At 39.5% G+C, this 27,214-nt stretch overlaps 1 protein-coding gene across 3 annotated transcripts in view; it reads left to right on the forward strand.

Moving 5' to 3' along the window:
• DNAH12 (dynein axonemal heavy chain 12) overlaps positions 1-27,214 on the forward strand; it is a 144,101-nt gene that overhangs the window by 101,728 nt on the left and 15,159 nt on the right. For 2 of the 3 annotated variants that reach the window (XM_078385322.1, XM_072989607.2), the window contains exons 55-67: positions 5,857-6,002; positions 7,210-7,424; positions 8,138-8,330; positions 9,458-9,650; positions 10,541-10,713; positions 11,047-11,187; positions 12,337-12,495; positions 14,754-14,898; positions 17,361-17,511; positions 18,516-18,769; positions 21,095-21,235; positions 22,193-22,330; positions 24,517-24,750. In XM_078385322.1, the coding sequence (XP_078241448.1) occupies positions 5,857-6,002; positions 7,210-7,424; positions 8,138-8,330; positions 9,458-9,650; positions 10,541-10,713; positions 11,047-11,187; positions 12,337-12,495; positions 14,754-14,898; positions 17,361-17,511; positions 18,516-18,769; positions 21,095-21,235; positions 22,193-22,330; positions 24,517-24,750 (2,283 nt within the window). Of the gene's footprint in view, positions 1-5,856; positions 6,003-7,209; positions 7,425-8,137; positions 8,331-9,457; positions 9,651-10,540; positions 10,714-11,046; positions 11,188-11,265; positions 11,389-12,336; positions 12,496-14,753; positions 14,899-17,360; positions 17,512-18,515; positions 18,770-21,094; positions 21,236-22,192; positions 22,331-24,516; positions 24,751-27,214 lie in introns of those variants that run through there. The other variant, XR_013541652.1, reaches the window with a different exon arrangement.

Below are 27,214 nucleotides of genomic sequence, written 5' to 3' on the forward strand. Positions count from 1 at the left end.
AGATCTAGGGGCAACAAAATGGGTGTTGTTGATTTTGGTGTTTGTGCAGCAAATGGTGATGGAGATAATATTGATGCATTTTAATAATGGTTCCTAAATGGTAGGGACCTAACAAAACCAGAAGACATCAAGAAGAGGTGGCAAGAATACACAGAGGAATTATATCAGCAAGATCTGAATGTCCCAGACAACATAGATAGTGTGGTTGCTGACCTTGAGCCAGACATCCTGGAGAGTGAAGTCAAGTGGGCCTTAGAAAGCATGGCAAATAACAAGGCCAGTGGAGGTGATGGCATTCCAGTGGAACTATTTAAAATCTTAAAAGATCATGCTGTTAAGGTGGTACACTCAATATGCCAACAAGTTTGGAAAACTCAGCAGTGGCCAGAGGATTGGAAAACATCAGTCTACATCCCAATCCCAAAGAAGGACAGTGCCAAAAAATGCTCCAGCTACCATACAATTGCACTCATTTCACACGCTAGCTACGTTATGCTCAAAATCTTCCAAGGTAGGCATCAGGAGTATGTGGACCGAGAACTCCCAGAAGTACAAGTTGGATTTCAAAGGGACAGATGAACTCGAGACCATATTGCTAACATACGCTGGATTATAGAGAAAGCCAGAGAGTTCCAGAAAAACATCTACTTCTGCTTCATTGACTAAGCAAAAGCCTTTGACTGTGTGGACCATAACAAACTATGGCAAGTTCTTAAAGAAATGGGAGTACCTGACCACCTTATCTATCTCCTGAGAAATCTATATGTGGGACAGGAAGCAACAGTTAGAACTGCATATGGAACAATTGATTGATTCAAAATTAGGAAAGGAGTACAACAACGCTGTATATTGTCTCCCTGCTTATTTAACTTATATGCAGAATACAGCATGCGAAAGGCCGGACTGGAGGAATCCCAAGCGGGAATTAAGATTGCCGGAAGAAATATCAACAACTTCCGATATGCAGATGATACCACTTTGATGGCAAAAAGTGAGGAGGAATTAAGGAACCTTGTAATGAGGGTGAAAGAAGAGAGTGCAAAAAACGGTCTGAAGCTCAACATCAGAAAAACTAAGATCATGGCCACTGGTCCCATCACCTCCTGGGAAATAGAAGGGGAAGATATGGAGGCAGTGACAGATTTTACTTTCTTGGGCTCCATGATCACTGCAGATGGTGACAGCAGCCACGAAATTTAAAGACGCCATCGAAAGTGATGACAAACCTAGACAGCATCTTAAAAAGCAGAGACATCACTTTCCCGATAAAGGTCCGCATAGTCAAAGCTATGGTTTTTCCAGTAATGATGTATGGAAGTACGAGCCAGGAGGTGAGGCTGAGGAGCCTAACGCCGAGGGAGGCCCGGAAGGAAAGAACATGAAATCGGGCCTTCTCGGCGGTGGCTCCTCGCCTCTGGAACAACCTTCCTCCAGCGATTCGTGCGGCCCCTGCACTGGGCACATTCAAGAATCAGCTAAAAACATGGTTATATGTTCAGGCCTTCCCTCCTGTCAATACTTAATTTTCTTTTATTTTCTATTTAATTTTTGTTTTATTATATGTGGTGTTGTTTATTTGTAATAATTTTTAATGCTTTATTGTATATTTTATGGAAGTCGCTCAGAGTGGTCAATCCGATCAGATGAGCGGGATATAAATCAAATTAATAACAATAACAATAACAATAACAGTAACAATAACAATAACAATAATAATAATAATAATAATAATAATAATAATAATAATAATAATAATAATAATAATAATAATAATAATAATAATAATAATAATAATAATAATAATAAAAGAAGGCTTACTGCCGAAGAATTGATTGTTTTGAATTGTGGTGCTGGAGGAGGCTCTTGAGAGTCCCCTGGACTGCAAGGAGAACAAACCTATCCGTTCTGAAGGAAATTAACCTTGAGTGCTCACTGGAAGGACAGATCCTGAAGCTGAGGCCGCAATACTTTGGACATCTCATGAGAAGAGAAGACTCCCTGGAGAAGACCCTGATGTTGGGAAAGTGTGAAGGCAGGAGGAGAAGGGGACGACAGAGGATGAGATGGTTGGACAGTGTCATCGAAGCAACCAACATGAATTTGACCAAACTCCAGGAGCCAGTGGAAGACAGGAGGGCCTGGTGTGCTTTGGTCCATGGGGTCACGAAGAGTCGGACATAATTTAACGACTAAACAACAATAACAACAACGCTTCATATTGCATAGCGTAATGGGTAATTAGTTACAAACTTCTGTCTCCCACTGTCTCCTCTATTACTAAATCAACACAATTGCAAACATATACTTTGCAAGGAATGTGATGTATGTATGCTCCACCAAATGCAAACAGCATAAATCACTAGGGAGACAGACAATCACAAGATATATTCCTGGGTTACATACGGGTGTCTGCAGTTCTTGGAGCACAGTTCAATTCTCATAAAACACACTCAATGTTTTTTTGTTTTGATTTGGGGGTTTTTAACAGTTGAGATATAGATGTAACAGCTTAAGGGGGAAAATATTGTAATTCAAGAAATCCCACAAGAGGCTAATGTCCATAACATATTCCTGAACATTGGAGTAACTGGGAGAACAAGATCTTCTTTTACCACTGCTTTTACCTTGCCTCTCTCCTTGCCTTGTTAGAAATTGAGAATCCATGCAACTTAATTGATTCTGGAGATATGGCTCATGTGTAGGCATCCTTCAGTCTCGAGAGACTATGGGAACGTGCTCTGAATAGAGGTCTTGGAACAGCGTCTAGTGTAGCTGAGATGGCCAATTTGAGAGTGAGGTGAGGCTGAGGAGCCTGACGCTGAGGGAGGCCTGGAACGAAAAAAACAAGAAACCGGGCCTTCTCGGCAGTGGCTCCTCGCCTCTGGAACAATCTGCCTCCGGAGATTCGCGCAGCTCGCTCGCTGGGTACTTTTAAAAATCAATTAAAAACATGAATGTTTAGGCAGGCCTCCCCCCCCCCCATTTAATTCCTGATATTTCCCCTCCTCTCTCTATTTGATTCATTTCATACGTTTTCCATCTTGTAGAATTGTTTAATTGTGTTATAATTTTTCTTATATTTGTGCTGTATTATATGTTGTAAGCCGCCTAGAGTGGTCACAATGACCAGATAGGCGGGGTATAAATAGAATAAATAAAATAAATAAAGAGTGACAATCGTTTCCACACTGAAGACAAATACAATCCGTCCTCTGTCCAGCTCCCTGATTTTGCTGGTTTCGGGACTGTATTTATTTAACTGTAATACTCTTTGAATATGTTCCTTATGCTAAAGCTTGAGCAATATAAACTGATTCTATCAAACTCTATTTTTCTAATAAAAATTAATTATAAAAAATCCTTACAAAGGATTGATCTCTTGAACAGCAGGGTCTGGCTAAATCCAGGAGGTGGAGAGGGCCACAAACTAGCTATGTTTAAGAGTCCTACCTAACCGAGCTGTTGTGAGTTCTAAGGAATCACAAAGGCCATTTGTCTGTAGTTGCAAAGTACTGGGTAAAAGTGTTCTTTTAAGGTCAGACGTGTTCAAGGGGCTTACACTACGCACTGCTGAGGTCTTGGAACTTGCCTCAGCACAAAGGTGGCAGGTAAGTGGCCTGTCAAACTCTCTGACCAAGTGCTAAGTGCTCCTTAGGGAGATTGGGCAGTACACAAGTGTACTCAGGACACAGGTTCTATATACAGTGGTGCCTCGCACAGCGAGGTTAATCCGTTCCGGATTAACCCTCGCTGTGTGAAACATCGCTGTACGGAAAGAAAAAAGCCATTGGAATGCATTAAACTTAGTTTAATGCGTTCCAGTCGGCTGATTTACTTACCGTACAGCGATGTCCTTCTATGGCCGGCAGCCATTTTCGCACCCTCCCCTCGCTTAATGAGGGCGCGAAAATGGCTGCGATCAGCTGTTCCGCGGCTTCAAAATGGCCGCCGGAACAGCCGAAATGGCCGGCCGCAGCGTTTTCGCACCCTTGGTAAGCGAGGGGAGGGCGCGAAAACGCTGCGCGCAGCCATTTCGGCTGTTCCGGCAGCGTTTTCGCGTCCTCCCCTTGCTTACCAAGGGCGCGAAAACGCTGCGGCCGGCCCTTTCGGCTGTTCCGGTGGCCATTTTGAAGCTGCGGAACAGCTGATCGGCAGGTCGCAAAGCGAAGGTCGGTAAGCGAACCGCTTACCGACCTTCGCTCTGCGATTTTCGCCCATTGGGGGCATCGCTGTGCGATCGCATTAGCAATCGCAAAAGCGTCACCGTAGAGTGAATTCATCGCTCTACGGGGCGCTCGTTCTGCGAGGCACCACTGTACCTGGATCTGCCAATGCGTTTATCCAGCTCGACATCTAGGGAGACTGTCAGAGATTGTTGAGCCAAGGTACACAAATCATGAACAACCTCCATTTCGTGGGTGGAGATGGTAATAGAGGGAGGTGAGGCGACGCCCTGGCCCATGACATGTTTTCTTCAGGCTGATTGTTAATCCAAAATCTTGGCAGGCCTTGCTAAAATGATTCGTAAGTAGTTGATTCAGGTCTTCGGCAGAATGGGCAACAACAGCTGCATCATCAGAGAAGAGGAAGTCCCGCATGCATTTCAGCTGGAATTTGGTCTTCGGTCTCAATCTAGAGAGATGAAAGAGCTTTCCATCTGATCTAGTCCAGAGATAGACACCTTCTGTTGCTGTTCCAAAAGTGTGCTTCAGCATAACAGCAAAAAGGATCCCAAACAAAGTTCGCTGTCCAACTCTTCCAAGACAGGCAGGCACTCGATGTTATTTAGTGCCTCTTCAGTTTCTACATTCTGTCTGGAATATAGTTCAGAGTAGTGCTGCACCCAGCGTTCCATTTGCTGTGCCCAGTCCTGGATGATCAGCCTGTGGCAGACTTCAAAGAGTAGATTTCTTTTGTATTGGACCTAAAGCCTGCTTGATACCGTCATACATTCCCTTGATGTTACCTGTGTCTGCTGCTATCTGTATCTGAGAGCAGAGCTGAAGTCAATAATCATTAGAACATTTCCTGGCAGTCTGTTGGCTACAAGCAACTTGAAGAACCTGCTAGTGGTACTCACTAGGACACTCTTTGTATGCTTCTAGAGCTCTCCTCTTTTCCTTGATGGCTGGCATCAACTCCTCCGAATGGGCTTCGAACCAGTCGGCCATCTTTTTGGTCTTCTTGCCAAATGTGGACTAGGCAATGTTATAAACAGTGTTCCTAAAATGTTCCCATAGTTCAGGTGCATTTGCAACAGCCAGACCTGGAAGAATTTCCTCAAGCGTTTGGGCAAATTCATCCACTTTTCTCTGATCGCGAATCATGCTGATGTCAATACGTGGTCTTCCTTCCTTTTTCATGTGATACAATCTTTTTATTTGCAGTTTTACTCTGCTACACACCAGGGACTGCTCAGTATCACAATCAGTACCCTGATAACTGCATATGATTGTAATACTAGGAAGGCTAGAGTGTCTAGTGAGGATCAAATCGAGCTGATGCCAATGCTTCAATCTTGGAAGTTTCCAAGAGACTCTGTGTTGAAGCTTAGTATTAAAGAACGTGTTGCTGACACAAAGACCATAGTAACACCAAAACACCATCAAGCATTGGCCATTTTATGTCATCTTGCCAGTGCCAAAACAGCCTAGACAAGTGGGCCAAGAATTGTAATTGTAATCAGCACCAACTCTAGAGTTAAAGTCTCCAAGAATGAACAGCAGCTCTTTCTTGGGGACTTTTTAAAATAGTAGCTGCCAGATCTTCATAGAATGACGATCTACGACAATCTAGCTTATAAAGCTTACATGTTAAAAAATCTAGGTAAAAGATATATCTGTTTTGTTTCTATAGGAGAAAAATATACCTTGTTCTGAAGTCTTCTCTTTGAGTAAAACACTTGGTGACCCGATAAAAATAAGAGCCTGGAATATCGCAGGTCTTCCAACAGACCAGTTTTCTATAGATAATGGTGTGATTGTTGACAATTCTAGACGTTGGTAGGTAAACTTTTTAAAATTAAATACACAACCAAAATTTATTGCAGTAATGACTGATAGCTTTTAAAACTTGTTTATGTTTATATTTCACTATATACAGTATGTTCATTATATAGATTACCAGTATTTTTATTTAAGGTGACTAAATTGTGCTCTAGGTAACTTATAAGTTAATTTAAGAGTTCCTTAAGAATAGGAAGGTATCTGTTTCCCTCTTAGGGTACTAAGTGTGCAACATTTTAATACATTTAACATTTTCCACTTCTTTCTCATTCTTGTTGGTGCACTTCTTATTACTCAGTATGTTGTTGGTGCATGGAGGCAGACCAGAGGGTTCTGTTTGAGTACTCTGTTGAAGTACATATTCATGAATGATGATTTCAGTTCCTTCCAATTTATAATGAGATTTTTGTGGATGCTTAGGTTTTTATAGACTTTCTGCTTCTCAAATATTGAATAAACTCTTAATTAGTGAGGTAATTACTACCCTGTGAGAATTTGCCTATTTCAATATAGATAATTGCACATTCATCAACACCAAAATTTATGTTGATATATGTATTATATATAACAAATTCAAAGTGAGATAGGAAATAGATGACAATTAATTTTTAATATACTTTTGTCAAATTCATATCCTATAGTTGTTGCCAGTAGAAGAACAATAATGTAACTAACAGTGGCACTTTGCCACTAATTAACAAGTCACTACTTGGATTCCTTGTCATGTATAAAGCCTCTCAAGTATGTATAAGGAGGAATCAGAGTGGTGATTCCTTAATTAGTGACTGTTTGACCCATGAATTACACCATTGCCCTGCTGATTTAACTGTGTAATAGGATTTTGTCCAGTATATATAAAATATAACAGGATCTAAGAAGTTGTATTTGGATCTATATAGTTTCTATTTTCAGTATGGCTATTTCTATACATACAGTGGCTACAAAACTAGTTTACATCAATGGTATATTTCAGTTTTGTCAATAATTAGTAATTTTTCCTACAGTGTTTTGCCTTTAATATTCATTTAGATTATAAATCCAGAGACAATTCACTCAAATAAAATCATGTGGATTTCATTATAATATTCTCTTTGCTTGCCACTGCAATCATAGTTACAGATTTTTAAAACTAGGCTGTTATATAGTAGATAGCAATTTATTATTAAGCTTTATTTCTTCTATTAAAAAATCTGATGTGTTCTAGGCCATTAATGATTGATCCCCAAGGTCAAGCAAATAAATGGATAAAAAACTCTGAAAGAGAGAACAGGCTGAGTGTCATAAAGTTCACAGACACAGACTACATGAGAACACTAGAAAACTGCATTCAGTTTGGGACTCCACTTCTACTCGAAAATGTTGGGGAAGAAATAGATCCTTCCCTAGAACCACTGCTGTTGAGACAGACTTTTAAACAAGGTATAAGAACAGTTACAACTTCCAAACTATGCACTTGGATATTGGCCTGTTGCATCAATAAATTCTTTTCTTTTTGTCTCTTAAATACTGCTGCCTAGGGACAGTTGAAGGTAAAACATGGAAGGATTTTTTTATTGTTTTGAGTGGGGGGTTGTGACATTATTTGCATGAGACATCTGTAATTGATTTTGATGTTGCACACGGTATTATTTTAGTAAGGGTATGGTAACCCTTATAGGAATAACAGATATATATTATCATATACACTTTTCCCTTCAAGTCTGAGCAAAACAGTTTTGAAGAAATATTTCAGTAAATAAATATTCAATACGTACTGTGCTCCAAGGTGTTCTGGGACTGCAGCTCCAAGAATCCTTCACCGCCAACTGTGCTGGCCAGGGTTGCTGGAGGTCACAGTCCAAGCACACCTGGGCCCCACTATGCTACACCAATGTTTTGAGCTTCCTGCTGTGCTCTCATGCTTTGCCATCCCTTTTTCTCCAACATGGCTGCAAGGAGTAATATACTGTAGAAGCCTCTGCTTTTGAGTAGCTACAGCTTGTCATGCTATGTCAATTTGAACAGTTGTTATTTTGTATTGTCAGACTGCTAAATTTGCTTTAGCTTGAAACTTACTGTCTTTTGATTGCAGAATTAGTATTTTTTGTACACAGAAAATATATATATATATATATTTCTGTTTTCAATACCAGGGGGCATGGATTGCATTCGGCTTGGAGAGACAATTATCGAATACTCCTTTGATTTCAAATTTTATATTACTACCAAATTAAGGAATCCACATTATTTGCCTGAACTGGCTACAAAGGTTTCTTTACTCAACTTCATGATTACTCCTGAAGGACTTGAAGATCAGCTTCTCGGTATTGTTGTTGCAAAAGAGAGGTATGTTTGTGTGTTGTATGCAGGAAGATTTAGAAGTAAATAAAAATGCAATGGATAATTACTGCTGTGAGAGCATATTTAGTGAGTTTTTCAGAGACGTAATAGGTCAAAACATTTCACTGTGGAATTTTAGCCTTTTACAATCTATTAAATATTGTGCATGTTTGTTCGTTGTGTTTTTATTTCTGAAGACAAATTAGTAAATAATGATGGTAGATAATGGGCTACAGAGTGGACTACAGTTATTTTTTGTGCAACATTCAGTAGCAGATAGTAAGAAAAGAAGTAAATAAGAAAGAATGTTTTGGAATTCTGACTAAATGACAAGGGAAGCGGACAAGAGTGCTGTGATATGCAGGATGGCCAATTCAGAGTATACAGTGGTGCCCCTGCATAGCAACAATAATCCACGCAGCAAAAATCGCTGCAAAGTGATTTCGTTGCTATGCGGTTTTAAAAAGCCCATAGGAATGCATTGAAACCCATTCAATGCGTTCCTATGGGCTTAAAACTCACCTTTAAGCAAAAATCCTCCATACGGCAGCCATTTTCGCTGCCCGGTAAGTGAGGAATCTGGGCGAAAACACAGCCGGCGACCATTTTTTTACCCGCTGGCCATTTTGGAACTGCCAATCAGCTGTTGGAAAATCATCGCTATGCGATGATCGGTATGCGAAACGGTACCAATCATCGCAAAGCGATTTTTTCCTATCTAAACCATTGCAATGCGATCGCAAAAGCAATCGCAAAAAATTCATCACTATGCGGATTCGTCGTTAAACGGGGCACCCGTTAAGTGTGGCACCACTGTATTTGCCTGCACCCTGGTGTTCTCTAGGTTCTGCAGGCTAAGTAATAGCTGCCTAGAGTGGTCGCAAGGCCAGTTAGGTGGGATATAAATAGAATGAATGAATGAATGAATGAATGAATGAATGAATGAATGAGTGCAGAAAGAACACAGACTGTTTCAGTGGTTTTCTGAGAAATTTTTAATCCTACGGTATACATCAACATAAATTTTCCCAGCATTTCTGTTGTTTACAAAATATTTGGATGTTATTGGACCATAACAAAATTGTCACAGCAGCTGCATTATATTAAGTATTAATGAGTATTTGTCTTTTCAGACCAGAATTAGAGGAGGAACGGAATGCTCTTATCCTCCAGTCAGCTGCCAATAAGAAACAACTGAAAGATATAGAAAATAAAATTTTAGAAACGTTACAGTCTTCTGAAGTAAATATTTTAGAAGATGAAAGTGCAATTATGATCTTAGACTCAGCCAAAATAATGTCTAATGAAATTACAAAGAAACAGCAGGTAAGCAATTTTGATTTTATAGATGGAGATTGTATAAACTGTTATATATATATCCTAAAGATATATACTGTATAGCTACTATAAGTACAGAAATATTGGTTCCGCAGCACCTCATTTGAGGTAATTAGGATTACAGTGTGGATCTTTTTTTAAATTATGTATGCTAGACTTGAAATTTGAATATATGGCCTACCAAATCCCACCAGAGAAGGAGAAGCACACTTTAAAAATCCCAGACATCTCCAACCAGAATCAAAATAATCAAAGAATTTCCAGCTTCCCTTTGAACCAGTCTTTGCACTCTCCCCCTTCACCTTCTATAGGCAGCACTGGTGGTACAGGAGTAATAAACACCAAAAGAAACTATAAGTGTCTCTGTGTGTCTGGCTCATGAAACCTGACAACTTGACTCCTTCTACATTTAGAGCTCACACTCCATTTCTGTTGTCATGTTATTTAAAGTTCTAATTTATTCTAACATTTTTCTCCAGCTGTTTGTATATTGGTATACAAATAGTATGCATACACACATTAAAATCAAGCCCAATGACTGCCTTCTTATCTGCCTAACAAGAATGGTGTAATCCAATGTTCCTGGACTCTTATAAAGTGCTTGATTCACAATTCAAGTAAATGCTTGATTCCATGTCCTTATTCATTCAGAGTAATGTTTATTGTACAGATACACAAACCTGCCAATTCAATATCCTGAGATGATGGCACATGCCATGGCATCATACCAAACTTTGCAGATCCCAGTTTTGTAAGAAAATACAATGAAAAAATGGGTTAGCATACTATTGTATTGTTTTTTTGAAACTAGGGGAGGTAACGTGTGTGTTTATTTGGATATATTTTGAATAATTTGCTAAGGGAGACATTTTCTTTAGATTGCAGAAAAAACAGAAATTAAAATAGCACAGTCTCGAGAAGGCTATAGACCTATTGCGAAGCATTCCTCTGTTCTGTTCTTCAGTATTGCTGATCTAGCTAATATTGACCCTATGTACCAATATTCTCTCACATGGTTTGTAAACCTTTACATCAACTCTATTCATGACAGGTAAATACTTACTTCATTTGCTTAGTTTCTGCTGGCTTCAAGTTGCAGCCAATCTTTAGATGTGACTTTCTAAATATATTTAATTTTTTTTAAGTTTGTCTGTTTTTGAGCTTGAAAGTATTTGCAGTTGCAAATGTAACGACTTAAGATAACTAGACATTATTAAACTATGAGAACCAATTTTTTATTTAACTTTTTTATAATTGCTTTGTGTGACTACCTCAGCAATGTTTTTGACTACAGTAATTACAGGTATATATGAAAATATAGATCAATATTTTCTGTGTTCTATATATACTTTTTTAATGTATATATATATTTATTTTTTTACAGTAACAAGTCTAAAATCTTGGAAAAAAGGCTTCGATATCTGAATGACCATTTTACATACAACTTGTATTGCAATGTTTGTCGTTCCCTGTTTGAGAAGGATAAGCTGCTATTTTCATTTTTACTTTGCTGTAATCTTCTAATGTAAGAGCTCGTATTTTCTAGAATCTTATAATAAACAGAGATAATTTATTGATTTGTTTTGGCTACCTTAAAAACTAGGAAAGCAACGGTATCTTTCAAGCCCTGGGAAGTTTACAGAGCCAAACTGGTATAGCAACAAAGCCTAAGACCATTGTTTATGCAAATTATGGAAATTAAACTCAGAGTAGAATTGGGCTGAAGGTTAGTAATTAGTCTTTCTAGTTATTTTGTCAGATACCTCATTCTTTTAGAATTTCCTGTTTATTTTTTGCCTTTTTACCTTCCTCCATGTCCCTGTACAGAGGACAACTAGATGGGGTGTTTTGCCCTGCTGTTAGTGCCATTTTTCTTTCAGTATTTGTTCCATTGACTGCACATTATTAGTGCTATTTGCAACTACATCTGATATTTTGGAGTGAGTATGAGGTATATTTCGTTCGGCATGCACGGCATGTGTTTTTGGTTTTTGTGGTTATGAACATTGGGATGCCTGTGTTCTGCCCTGATGGCTGCTAGTGGGTGAATGAGTGGGAAAAGGAATGGGTAAGAGGACAGTAATAATAGTAAAGAAAGGTGAAAAAGAAAGAGGGTCTGTGTGGTCTGTGAACATTTAAAACATACCTTCCCAGGTTAATTAAACATTTCTGTATGAACAATGACAGAAATGTGGCTGTGGAATGGAGAAGTTTGTATCAACCTGCGATACCTTCCATGTGTTCATGACCGCAACTATTCCACCCAGTGGAGTTTAGTAAGGACAGAACAAAAATGTATTGGCAGGTGGGTGTATGGTTTCAGTAAACCCTTGACCAATCACCTAGTAGTTAAAGTGACTGTAGCATAACTTAATGATAAAGGCAGATCCTGAACTCTGACTCACTAGCCCTCAATAGAATGTTTCTTTTTCTGGAGCAGTAAAAGAATATGTTAGGGATTTGTGGGAGAAACTAATATTTTAGGGATTTGTGGGAGAAAGACAAAATATATATTTAGTAATAATATATATTTAGTAATATTTAGTAAATAAATTGAGCTGTACTACACAACTATAATAAGATTTTAAAGTTTTTTTTTGTCTTATACTTGCATTTCAAATTAAAATACTGAAGTATGATAGAAAATATGCTTGGACCTTACTTTTTGAAACAGGGCTAGGAAAGAAATGGAGCATCAAGAATTTATGTTTTTATTAACTGGAGGAGTCGGCCTCAAGAGCAAGTACAAGAATCCCGATCCATCTTGGCTACAAGATAAAAGCTGGGATGAAATATCTCGTGCAAGTGATATGTCTGCTTTCAAAGGACTGCGGTAAAGTAAAATCTGATATGAAACCTTTAATTTGTTTTCTTAGATTACAAGCTGTTAGTGATATAGGTAGAAGGAAAAGAAATACTAAGATACTGTTTTCCTCAGGACCCAAGGCTATTTGCATTTCAGGAGGTAGCAGCTGCTGTGGATGCCTGAGAGACTGCTACAGTTTTGGAGCTCCCAGTATGCCTGACATGCCAGGGCACTGGGCAGATGTCAAAATAGTGTGCTGCCACCCACCACCATTTTTGGTAGACCTAAGCTGGGGAACATAAATGCATGGAGAAGTCCAGTTCAAGGACTAGCGTACCTCTCCAGAACACTAGGTACATCCTCTGGCCTTGTCTAAAGTGATGGATGAAATCACACCCAGAACTGGGGATCCCTGTTTATTTTGCAAGATATTATCTAAATGTCTGGCGACATAAATATAGACCCAAATTAGATCCACTGAATTCCACTACCTACTTTGATGCACTCAAAGAAATCTTCTGTGCTATCACTTCTCCATTCTTTATTACGGCACTACAGTGAGAATGGCATTGGCTCTCAATTTGCAATGAACATGTAAGGCACCTGGCAGAGATCGTGAAAAGCTTAAATATATAGATCCCTATAATTCCCATTGTAAACTGCTTTACAGTCATAATCCACCATCCAAGAACTGAAGGAACTACATTTTCCATTGCTTCTCTGGTAGCATCAGAAATTTATATACCGCGACCTTATTACTATGACAGGATTATATCCTGGGACCTCAGCCACTTCCATTTGCTAAGAATATTTGTTTGTTTGTTTGTTTGTTTCTTTGTTTGTTGCCTTTCTTCTTAAAAAGGACCCCAGGCAGCCTTTGAGATACCTTGGACCCAGGCCATTTAGGGCTTTATTGGTTAAAACCAACATTTTGAATTGTGCCCAGAAATATATTGGCAACCAGTGGAGCTTCTATAATGGGGTGTTATGTCATCCCTGTAACCAGCCCCAGTCAGCAAAGTGGCTGCTGCAAAAAAAGGCAACTGCAAAAAGGGAAAGCTTGGCAGTTAGAGCTCTAATGGAGTGCGGCTGAAACAGATCTGTTTAAGATTGGTCTGGTGACACATGGTTCTAAGCTAGAATTAATTGGGCATTTTGGAGGAAGAACAAGTCCATGAAACTCACTGTTCCACTCCCTTGCTATTTTGTGTCCCACTCCATCTGTAATGTCCTGAGAGAGGAATTGTTCTGCAGATCAAGTAAACATGGTGGAAAGTGCTTGGGAAAATAGGTCCTTCCTTTTGTGTGCATTTAGATCTGCCATTGCTATTTTCAAACAAGGGTAGGTATTACTCTCTGCTGTTTCTGTTGGTTCCTCTTGAGTAGTAAGCATTGACTTGCACTCAGGATTACATGGAACTGGTCTTCTGTTTACTTCTAAAAAATACTATGTCCAGATATCTGGAAGTTGAGTCATAGCAACTGGGCTTCTTTCTTATTAGGTTGAAATGTTTTGCTACTCGTCCAAGTAATTTCTTCCATCTGAGGAGAGTTGGTAGGAGACCCAGATATCCTCCACATTGGTTTCACTTTCCCCTGGTCTGAATAGGTTCGTTAGATGGACAAAGGACAGGGGCTGAGTGAAAATCTCACCTCTGCAGTCCTTCTCCACCCATTGTCATGGGTCATTAAAAATCGTTAACAGTGGTATTTCTGGTGTGTGGTCCTGATCTTTCTGGGGATGGATGAAACAGCAATATGAGAAAGATTGTATCTAAGTGCTCCATTCCATATGCACATGTATGGCCTTCCTGACCCCTCTCTCAAACCACCTATCTTCTTGGTCCAAAATGAGTACATCTTGATCATCAGGACCACACACCAGAAAGACCATTGTGAATGACTAATAATGGTAAGACCAGGGAAAAGTGAAACCAATGTGAAGGATATATCAGGGTCTCCTACTGACTCTCCTCAGACTGAAGAAGCTACTTCAATGAGTAATGAAATGTTTCAACTTAATAAGAAAGAAGTTCAGTTGTCATGACTCATCCTCCAGATAACCTCACCTGGATGACTGAGAATCTTCACAGATGCTATGTCCAGATGTAGTCTACACCGGTAGTACAGGGGTTAGAGAAGTTGACATTTGATTTGCAGGTGAGCCAACATGCTAGTCAGCAATACCATGAAACTCAGAGAAAGTAGACATTTAGAGAAGCTCTTATTTCTAATTTATATTCAAAGTTGACATCTGAATGTTTGTATTTGATGTTTTAATATAGGAATCATGTAGCTGCACAACTCAATGACTGGCGTAAAATCTATGACAGTAAAGAACCACAGAATGTCCCCTTACCAAGACCATGGGATACAAATTTGAATGAGATCAAAAAGATGATTATTCTCAGATGCCTGAGACCTGATAAGGTGAAATATATTAACACAAAATTTCTATAAGCTGATATTGTTTGCTTGCTTCTTTTTGGATTGTCCCATCAAGGGGATTTCAAAATATAAAATATTCAGAAGTTTTTTTATCGTTGTCTTCTTTTGTTAGCTTGAGGCTCACTGCTGTTTCATGTGAGAGATCCTCTGCCAGTATCACCTCCCACTATTGCTGCTGCCCAGTGGCTATCTTTCAGGAACTTCTTCACCCACATCTCTATTGGAACGATCAAGAGATGCATCATACTCAACTTTGTTTCAGCTCTGATCATTCTGCCTAAAATGACCAAACTAGGAGTCCAGACTTCAACAGAGTCTGACATCTTGATAGCATTGCTGTCAGCTTCCTTGACATACACAGCCACCTCACCACATTAATGTATGCATTCAACAGGGGATTTGAAAGCCACGATGAATGACAAACAAAACTCTTGAAATTGCTAATAGAAAACAATCAACAGTAAAAAGTGTCAGAAATTAGGTCAGAATCCTAAATGCAACTGTTTGGCAGCAGTCACATGGAGACAAAGAGAACTATTACAACAATTACTGCAAAGAAATAGAAGAAAACAACGAGAGAGGAAAGTAATAATGATAGGACCATTGCACTAATTGTGCACTCAAGCAAAGTAGTGCTAAAGATTTGCAAGAAGGGGTTTTACCATATAGTAGTATACAGTGGTGCCCCGCATAGCGAGTGCCTTGGTTAACAACGAATCCGCATAGCGATGCATTTTTTGCAATCGCATTGCGATGTTCTCAATGGCTAAAAATCGCTTTGCGATGATCGGTAAGCTGATCGGCGGTTCCAAAATGGCCACTTGCAGTGGTTTCACACCCTTTACTCGCTTACCAGGCAGCGAAAATGGCGGCCGCATGGAGGATTTCCGCATAGCAGTGAGTTTACAGCCCATAGGAACGCATTAAACGTGTTTTAATGCATTCCTATGGGGTTTTTTGCCCTGCATAGTGACGAATCCGGATAGCAACAATTTTTTTTGGAACGGATTATTGTCACTATGCGGGGCACCACTGTACTTTATTACGGTCAAAGACCAGTAAAAACAAATCAATATAAAAGAGATACATATAATTATTGTTTAGTAAAGTCAGGCAGGGTAATAAAATTCCATTAAAACATGATAAAACAACCCCTTCTTTCCAATTAATAACACAATATATCCTTAATATAGGTAAAACCTCAGGTTATGTTAAAAACATATTGTCCATCTAAAATCACCTACCCAAACATCTGTTTACAAATAACCATTGCTGCTGCACAGAATTTTGCGACTTGTCTTGTAATATAAGGGGTATTGTCAGAGAGTAGCCACTGCACATAATCCTCCTCTGATCTCCCAGATTTACAGATAATAGGTGATAAAAGTTCCATGCGAAGATCCTGATAACAACTACAGAAAAGAAGACTATGTTGAGATCAAGTTATCAAGCCAGTAACAAGCAACAATTTCCCTTGCATTCTTCTGAATTTTGTGGCCTATTCACAGTCTATCCTGGCCTTGTAGTTTAATTTAATATAAGCTTAACACCAATCAATAGATACTGCACTGTGAAATGCAAATAGGCTGCAGGTTTCTGTACAGTACTGGAGCCCAGATGCTGTAAAAATGATTTAGCATTGTGTACCTAATGGGCACTGAAAGCTGCTTATCTCAAGCCTTGTTATTTATCCTAAAGGAAACCACAGCTTTAAAAGTGACTTATGGTTAGGTCTGTATGGAACCAGGCATGGTAGCTTGTTTTACCATATACAGAACAAGAAACACTGGTGTCCAAGTTGGATTCTGAAAAATGAGAGACACTAGAGATAATGTTGCAAATATGCATTGGCTACTGGACTGTGCTGAAGAATTTCAGAGAAAATCAACCTACTGTATGCTTTATAGTTTACAGCAGAATTTTTAACTCTGCATATCATAAGAAGCTATGGATTATTCTAAAATAAATGTTTGTGCTACAACACAATGATATGGATTGTAATTTTTGAAAGGTCATTTTGAAGTAGTCTTCAAAGTGTCCTAACTCTTTTATTTTTATTTTTGTTACACATGTTGAAACAAAAACATCTAACTTTGAAAACTACTGAAGTTAGTAGCGTAAGTCTTTGTGGATTGCAACCTTTGATAGAAAACTTAGATTTCTTCAAAATAGTAATTACATGCCACCAAGTTGATTCCAACTTATGTCAACCCCTTCCAGGGTTTTCTAATTGTAGAGTACTCAGGAGTGGTTTACCATTCCTCTCGTTTGGGGGGCACCCTGCGACTATGCAGCATATCCAAGGCCAGACAGGCTGGCTCTTTTCATGGGAGGCATACCTAAATAAAATCCTAGATGATTGGTCCCAAAGAAATACTGTATGTACACTTATGCTGTAAATTATGTATTTACAAATTATTTAATGCTAAACATTTTTTCAACAGATTGCACCAGCTATAACTACATTTGTGACTGACAAACTTGGAAAGAAATTTGTTGAGCCACCCCCATTTGATCTGACAAAAAGTTACTTGGATTCTAATGCTACTATCCCTCTGATCTTTGTGCTGTCTCCTGGGGCAGATCCAATGGCCAGTAAGTTCATATGTTGCAGTGGGTATTTGTTTTTCTTTCTTTGGAAACAACAGCATAATGCTGCAAAATACTGAATGTATCAGTTTTCTCCTTAAGAATTTTGTTATTGTAGTGTTTGGAAGATGATACTTTTTGTCAGGCCAAGCAAAATCTCCTATTTGTAGATTTCAGTTTGTCCTAAAGATTTTCTGTTAAGGTTCATAGAAACAGAAGAAATACACTGACAAAGAATGTGTTTACTGTTGCTACTTGTATAAATCCAAAATCAATATTTACTACATCTGATGTTTGTAGCCGTGAGTTTCCTTGGTCTACGTATGGCTAATGCAAAATACAGTGGTGCCTCACATAGCGATGTTAATTGGTTCCAAAAAAACATCACTATGGGAAAACATCGCTAAGCGAAACACCATTTCCCATAGGAATGCATTGAAAACCAGATAAGCCGTTCCAATGGGAACGGATTACCGTCCTTAAGCAAAAATTGCCATAGGAAACATCGCTAAGCGAAATGCGGTTCCCCTATTGGAATGCATTGAATAGGTTTCAATGCATTTCAATGGTTTTGACAGGTCCGTTTTCGCTATTTTGAAAGTGTCTTAAAATGTTCAGAAACTGTTTAAAATGCTTGGAATGGTTAGTGCGCCCTGTAAAACCTTTGCAAACTTAATTTGGCTTTGTTCTGAGTCTTCGTTAATTTTTGGTGAATTTCCCCCCCCCCCCATTGGAATGCATTGAACTGTAGGTTTGACAGCTGTCAAAAAAAGTCAAGTAAATTGGATTTCATTACATTCCATCTTTTACCATATTCCTCATTGTCTATCTGCTTAGGCTACACTCCACACATTTGAAGCAGTGAGCAGGAATGCACATAAGATTATGCCAAAGAAAACTTATAGTAAATGTTTCTACAAGAGTCATGCTTTTTTGTTTTTTAAAGATTTTCATTTTATATTCTGTAATTAGCATTTTTAAGCTAACTCATGCTATACCTTTCATGCCAGGTCTTCTGAAATTTGCCACTGATAAAAATATGACTGGAAACAAATTTCAGTCCATCTCTCTGGGCCAAGGGCAAGGACCAATAGCTGCAAAAATGATAAGAGAAGGAATGGAGGAGGGAACCTGGGTTTGTCTACAAAACTGCCACCTTGCTGTTTCCTGGATGCCGATGCTAGAGAAAATCTGTGAAGAGTTTAATGGTGAAACTTGCCATCCAGGCTTCAGACTCTGGCTGACAAGTTATCCATCACCTAAGGTATTGTTATGTTATGGAAGTATGGAAGAAAAACCCAGGCCTTTGCAGTTGTTGACCATGTGTATTTTGAATGCAATAATTAATACCTTCAGCAGCATCTATTAAGGGAACCATACAATACCAATCCTTTAAAACACTAAACTATCAGTTCAATTCAGAATACTGCTAATTTTTATTGCCTCAAACAAAGTGCAGGAAATTTGAAGGAGTATCCTTTCTGCAGCTTGATGTTTAACTAACAAATCTTTGCTTAGGATTTTCCTTACTCTGTGATGTGTAGTAAGAAACTATCTGGACTAGGTCCCTCTTGGTGGTACTTTTGTTGGGAACTTTCTACTACTAAAGGTCTTCTGGGCAAATCACATCTCTCCCACAGGAAGTTTATTAGGTTTTTAATGTACTCAGAGCTGTTAAGTCTGTTTTGGTTTTTTCCTTAGGGATTTATTGGATGGATTTGTATATGGACCTCTATGCAGTTGGCTATATGGCAGAAAATACTTAGCTGTGGGTCCAGAGGATGGACGTTCAATTCCCCACTGTACCTCCTGGGAGAAGACCCTTGAGCTAGCTGCACAGTTCTACAGTGCTGCCAAAAGAAGTGACTGGAAAACCACTTCTGGGTCATTCTTGGAGTTCTACCTAATGTACCCATGTCTATAGACACATAAATATGTCTTTTATGGAGAAAAGGCCTAGCTGGGAAGGCTTCAAAGGCCTAGCATTGGCCTAGCTCTGCCATAGCTTCCTCTGCAAAAAGGAAGCTCCCGGATAGCAGTGGGGAGGAGCTAAGCCAATCAAACCTTCCCAGCAAGGCCTTTTCTCTTGGTAAGACACATTTAGGTGTCTGTAGGTATGGATGTACAGTGGTGCCCCGCATAGCGATGTTAATCCTTTCCAGGATTAACGTTGCTATCCGGATTCGCCGTTATGCGGGGGGGAACCCCATAGGAACGCATTAAACTCCGTTTAATGCATTCCTATGGGGGGAAAACTCATCGGTAAGCGAAGATTCCCCCATCCGGCCACCATTTTTGCTGCCCGGTAAGCGAGGGCAGGGCGCGAAAACGCTGCGGGTGGCCATTTTGCTGATCCAGCGGCCATTTTGGAACCGCCGATAAGCTGTTTTCTAAACATCGCAATGCGAAGATTGGTAAGCGAAACACTTACCGATCATCGCAATGCGATGTTTAGCCTATCTAAACATCGCAATGCGATCGTATTAGCGATTGCAAAAAACGCATTGCTATGCGGATTCGCCGTTAAACGGTGCGCTCGTTATGCAAGGCACCACTGTATGAGTATGTGAGGTGGAACTCCCAAAATGGAGAATGATGGGATTTGTACTCCAAGAAAGCAAAAAATCCCTTGCCTGCTTTATACTAGGCTTCCTAGGTAAAGCAGCACACTTTACCTAGTAAACCTAGCAGGGGTTGCCATAAATTGGAATAGACTCAATGGGACATAATTTTTAGTAGTTACATGTATGTGAGAGAAATTTAAATTACAGTGGTGCCCCGCTTGATGATGAAATCACTTGACAATGAGTTTTTTGCGATCGCTATAGCGATTGCTAAACAATGATTCCTATGGGTTTTTTTAACTTTACAATGATTAGGTCCCTGTTTAGTGAACCAATTGTTCGCAATATGACGATTAAAAACAGCCAATCGGCGGTTCGCAAAATGGCTCCCTGCTGTTTTCCGGATCTATTTTCACAAGACAGTGATCAAAAATGGCTTCCCCTATGGAGGATCTTCACTGGACGATGAGGTATTTCCCCAATTGGAACGCATTAACCAGTTATTAATGCATTCCTTTTTTCTTTTTTCTTTGCTTGACGACAATTTTGCTTAACAGCGATTTTCCTGGAATGGATTATCGTCATCAAGCGGGGCACCACTGATTCATTTATTATATTTTGTTGTTTTCAACATGTTGCAACAATAACCCATTGGATAAATGTATAGTGCACTACATTTTAGAAATAAGTAGCAAGAGAGACACAGATGTTATTACATGGTGATATATGCATAATTTTTACAGAATTTACAAGATTAATATGCACACATGAACAGCCATTGAATGTTGAACATTAACATGGCAATGTTTTTATTGGAAGAGAATATAGAATCTAATTTTTAAAATCAAAATTAGGAGACAAAAAGATACTTTTATGTGCATTGTGATAATATGCATTGTGTTTTGAAGATGTAGCAAATCGAAAGAATATTCTGTCTTGAGCTATGGAGCAGAAATTGTAAATAAGAATTAAAAATCTCCTAATACAGTTCTGTTTTTGTATTCTTTTTTCTTTTTCTTTTCTAGTTTCCAGTAACCATTCTACAGAATGGTGTAAAGATGACAAATGAGCCTCCGACAGGTCTTCGGTTAAATATGCTTCAGTCCTACCTCTCTGATCCTCTTTCCGATCCTGCTTTCTTTGCTGGGTGCCCTGGAAAGGAACTGGTAACAATTTGTAAAGATTGTTCTTTGTGATGATTTATTAGCATAGTCATTTAGTCTGGTATTAAATTATATTATGCAATGTGTAGAGGATCTGTATTCTTTAGCAATTTTCAGCAGACAGTTCACAACATTTTCACATGTGCCGTACCATATCAGATAGCCTAAAGCATCAACTGTCTACCCATCAATATTATTGTTTAACTAGCATCCCACCATTCTTCTAAACGGGTCAAGGCAATGATGGTGCTATTCCTTTCTCCTCCCCTTAAATATCAGAATATGATGCTAAATATCAACTACAACCAATTAATTAATTAATTAATCTTTGTCATATAGTGGCACTACAGCCTGAAACCAAAGTCATGTGAGCAGACATACTTCAAGATAACAGGGCTTTCTTTTCATTCTGTCTTCTATCCAGTCCTCTCTGCTGCCCCAAGCTCAGTTCTAAAGAGTTTTCCCCTTTGGAGCAGGTATTCTGGGCACAGGAGGGAATTGTTCTCTCTTAGTTCTGCTGACAGAATCCGTTCACCTTGCCATGTACTGAGCACCAGCCACCCTACTAGCTGCATGTATCCAGTTGAAGGAGGTGCAGATTCCTTTGGCCTTGGACTTCAAAATTTAATAAATAAAGCATGGAGTGTTTACAAACCATAGCAAGTCTCATAAAACATATAAGCACTGAAGGTATGAAGAGTCCAGAGGACCTTCTGTGTTGAACTATAGAGTAGAAATGGCAAATAAGTGTGAAAATCCCCTAACTCAATTCAGTTTTCATATATTCACCTAGTTTCCTATAATTGCTCTATGGAATGGTGTAAAGATGACAAACAATGAGGAATATCATTGTATAGGTTAAAATATCTTGAATCCTAATATATCTGTATGTTATTTTTTCCTCTGCTCTTTTTACATCTTCTCTTTGTTCAACTACGTATTTTGCTTTTTCCCCTGAAGAGATGGGAGAAATTGCTCTTTGGAGTTTGTTTTTTTCATGCTCTTGTTCAAGAAAGGAAGAAGTTTGGGCCTCTTGGATGGAATATTCCATATGGATTCAATGAATCAGACCTGCGTATCAGTGTGAGACAGTTGCAGGTAAATACATCTATTATTCCTTCAGAACAAATATCTAAAGTTATAACAAAAACCCATGAACTGATTTTCCTGTCATATTTCTGTGGATACTAATAATCCAATTTAGTCGACTGCTGCAGAATTCTGCAGTTCTGACTCCTGTCCTCTGAAGATGCCAGCCACAGAGACTGGCAAAACGTTAGGAAGAACAACCTTCAGAACACGGCCAAAGAGCCGAAAAAACCCACAACAACTATACTGCAGAATGATTGCACAAGGTTGATCACAGACTTCACATTGGTGAAGAAGCCACTATTTGATGGTGCCCTGCAAAGGACTGAGCAAAGCCATCGTTTCTTCTGAGGAATCCTGGGGACACCAGAGGAGCGCTAAGTTAAAGTTTTACATTGTTGTTTCGTAGAGGACTTTTATTGGTCTGTGACTACATTTGCCAGATAACAGATTTTGTTTCAGTAGTAACTGGAGACTATAGTTTTGAATCTCATGAAGCTGCACTTTAGCATTAGTTTCACCAGCATTTGAGAGACCCAAGAGAGCCATTGGTGTTGCATGTGCAAGGGTTTTCAAATGTAATGTATACCACAAATGTTGGGACGTGGTGATGCTGTGGGACGTGGTGGCGCTGTGGGACGTGGTGGCGTTGTAGGCTAAACCGCAGAAGCCTGTGCTGCAGGGTCAGAAGACCAGCTATCGTAAGATCGAATCCATGTGGCAGAGTGAGCTCCCGTCGCTTGTCCCAGCTCCCGCCAACCTAGCAGTTCGAAAGCATGCAAATGCAAGTACAGTGGTGCCTCGCTTAACGAGCGCACCGTACAACGAAGAATCCGTATAGCGATCCCTTTTTGGGGATCGCTATACGGAGCTGCCCCAATCGCCGCACTCGCTTTGCGACAATCGGGGCGTCCGGCGGCCATTTTGGAGCCGCCGATCGGCTGATCGGCAGCTCCAAAATGGTCGCTGGATGACCCGAAATGGCCCCCGTCAGTGTTTTCGCGCCCTCCCCTTGCTTACCGAGGTCGTGAAAACGCTGCGGGGGGGCATTTCGGGTCGTCCGCAGCCATTTTAATGGCCGCGGATGATCCGAAATGGCCCCCCGCAGCGTTTTCGCGACCTCGGTAAGCAAGGGGAGGGCGCGAAAACACTGGCGGGGGCCATTTCGGGTCATCCAGCGGCCATTTTGGAGCTGCCGATCAGCTGATCGGCGGCTCCAAAATGGCCGCCGGACCGCAAAAACATCGCTGGAGGGGTAAGTTTTGGCGCCTATTGGAACGCATTAAACTAAGTTTAATGCGTTCCAATAAGCTTTTCCTGCCCCGTACAGCGATGTTTTTGCATAGCGAAGGTTAATCCGGAACGGATTAACCTCGCTATACGGGGCACCACTGTAGATCAATAGGGACCACCTCGGTGGGAAGGTAACAGCGTTCCATGTCTAAGTCGCATTGGCCATGTGACCACGGAAGATTGTCTTCGGAATGCTGGCTCTATGGCTTGGAAACGGGGATGAGCACCACCCCCTAGAGTCAAACATGACTGGACAAAAATTGTCAAGGGGAACCTTTACCTTTACCTTACAAATGTTGTAACCCCATTTTGTCATTTTCTAATGACAGACAATGGAACCAACCCAGTTCTCTCCCTCTTTCTCTGGCAAGCCCTGTTCATAGGTTTAGATACCAGCCTAATCGTATTTAATCATCGTCATCTTAAACTGCAAAGATGGAGGGAACCCTATGGAGTCCAGCCCCTATCAAGGAGGCACAGTGGGAAATTTAACTCCCAACCTCTAGTTCCACAGCCAGAAACCTAAACCACTTAGAGCAGATTGGTAAAAAAACCCCAATAGCAAAATAGCAAAAAATAAATAAATAAATAAAAATCAAGTGTACATTGGTGCCATTCATCATGGTGTCTACTCTAAACATGATTACATCTGGATCTGAACTTCTGAACTCATTGTAGTTCGCATAATTTATACATAAGCTTGATGAAATTTACAGATGTTTTATCTCTGGAAGGGAAAACTATAAAGTGTGAAGTGGAACTACAGTAGTAAATAATTAGAAGTAAGTCCTTTTTTGTTTACATTCATACACAAAGAATCAACTTGGCGTGTCTTCTACAGAAAGAGCAAAACATAGCATAGTTTGGAGTCTTTACAATGTTCTGGTTCTTTTCAATTTCAGCTGTTTATAAATGAATATGAGCATGTCCCATTTGAAGCAATAACTTACCTTACGGGTGAATGCAACTATGGAGGAAGAGTAACAGATGATTGGGACAGACGCCTGCTTCTGACTATGCTTGCTGATTTTTACAACCCAGAAGTAATTGAAAATCCCCGGCATCTCTTTTCTCCTAGTGGCAACTACTATGCTCCACCAAAGGGCACTTACGATGATTACATTGAATTTATTAAGGTATTATTTTCTCTGTATTTGGCTTCATTGCAAGATGACATTCAGGGTATAAAAGCAAACAAGAAAAATGTTATTTTTAAGATGGTACAGCATTCATGTTAAAAGTACTTAAACAAGTGTGCTTTTTTAAAAAAAAATTGACACATTTTCTGTTTAGATATGTGGAATGTATCTTTCTTCTACTTAAAGGTAGCAGTCCAAAATGGTTTCCAAATTGAACACTACTAAGAAAAATCTCTACATGAGACAAATACTTAGTTTCTTACTCTTTTTGTTTATACTAGAGCAAGAGTAGGGATCTGTCAGATAATAATCTGTCCAGTTATTGTCAGACTCCAACTCCTATCATCCCTAACCGGCATGGCCAATGATCAGGGGTTGTATAGTTAAACAGTATCTGGTATGTCAGAGGTCCCAAAACCCTGTAGTAAAGGAAGGAAATGAGAATTTAGGGCAGGGGTCTCCAAACTACAGTCTGTGGGGCACATTTGCCTTTTTATCTGGCCTGGGCATAGGAAGAGGAGGGAAGTGAGACCCAAGCAACCCCCCACCCTCTGTCTTTGCAAAGTCAGTGGGGGTGGGGGATCGCTTGGGTCCCCCTTTCCTCCTTCAGCCTTTGAAATGTGTAAAATATATGATGTGGTCCTCATACTGAAACGTTTGGAGACCCCTGATTTAGGGCATAATAGCTTGCTATTTGGATTGCTTTTGGTGCTGTTTGGTTTACAGTGTCCAAATGCATTCTGATTAGAGAGATCCATCCCAATCTTTTTAAGAGCTGTCTCAATCCATAGTGGTAGGGCTGCATGGTTTTTTGGTATGATTTGGAGCTCCCCTAATGAGCCTGTTCTGTGGCCCATAGCAATAGTTAGTCCACACCAAAATATAGCTGTGGATGGTGTTATCTGAGATGACAATCCTCTGTTTTAATCTATGCTATCATTTTAATTTTGTATGCATATTTTCCTGTTGATGCAGTGCTGTTCTAGATAAATAAGAAATATTGGTGCTATTATGTGACCATGCAAGGTAGATACATTGCTGTTTCGCTATGCCACTTTATTGGTGGATGAAATCCTGTTGCTTAGTCAAGTAAGTTACACTAGGATAGGCCTATTGAATTATTGGAGATTTGGCCAGTGAACCCCTCCCTAGATTCCACTGATTCAAAAGGGCTTACTCTAACTGTGACTTACTTCAACATAGTCAGTTGCAGTTAGAGGAGAAGGAAGACAGGAAGTTGACTCACCAAATCCCCACTGATTCTATGGGCCTACTCTAGTGCAACAAAATTTCAATCTCTATGTTCTGTTCATATAAATTGCTTGCAAGCTTTATTTTTAAGAAAAATACTCCAGAATGGTGCAATCAAATAAGCTTGTTACTTTAAAAGAACCTTTATTATTGCCTTTAACCATGTAAGACTGCATTATTTAAACATCATGGCAATTGCTACATAAGAAAACAATGCTATAACAGCTCCTTTCAAATTGAAACTTGCCCATTTCCAGCTTGTTTCAGAGCAATACAATGATTACGCCTGCTCCCAAATTTATGTCTTCTACTGACATCTAGAGGAATAAAGAGTCACTAACACCAAAATTTGGTGCTTACTGTACAGTTGCTTACTGTAGTACTGTAAGTTGTAACACCTTCACTGAAAGGACAGATCCTGAAGCTGAGGCTCCAATACTTTGGCCATGTCATGAGAAGAGAAGACTCCCTGGAAAAGACCCTGATGTTAGGAAAGTGTGAGGGCAAGAGGAGAAAGGGATGACAGAAGACAAGATGGTTGGACAGTGTCATTGAAATTGCCAACATGAATTTGACCAAATTACAGGAGGCAATGGAAGACAGGAGGGCCTGGCGTGCTCTGGTCCATGGGGTCACGAAGAGTCAGACACGACTTAACGACTAAACAACAAAAACACCAAAATACTGAATATTCCTTTTATTTTATTTCTTCAACCAAACTTGTCTGCTCACTTTGACAAATGTATTTGTTTGTTTATTTAAAATATTTTTTCTGTGACTTTCTTCTTTAAAAAGCCCCAAGGTAGCTTACATTATGAAAAAGACAATATTTATAAAATAAGGATACAAATATTAATTTAGAATTAAACAAATATTTATTAAAAACAGTAAATAAAATCAGTAATAAAAGCACATTTAAAAGCAGCAAGGCAGAACAATCCATTTAAAAACTCCTTTCACACAGCCAATCACTAAGAAGCCTGCCTGAAGAAAAGGTCTTCATCTGCTTGCAGAAGGGCAAATGAATGTTGGAACCTGTACATCTCAGACCTGTAACTGTGCTGGCTGTTTTAAATGCACTATACTTCTTTAGAAGTCAGAGTTTACTCTCTGAGGATGCTTAAGTGTCAGGCATGTAACAATTCAGATTGTTGCTATACTTCTTCTTTATCAGCTTGGCTGGTCATGGGAGTGTACTAAAGACTCAAGC

The sequence above is a fragment of the Pogona vitticeps genome, chromosome 2 (genome assembly GCF_051106095.1).
Source record: "Pogona vitticeps strain Pit_001003342236 chromosome 2, PviZW2.1, whole genome shotgun sequence".
In the NCBI taxonomy this organism is placed as follows: Eukaryota; Metazoa; Chordata; class Lepidosauria; order Squamata; family Agamidae; genus Pogona; species Pogona vitticeps.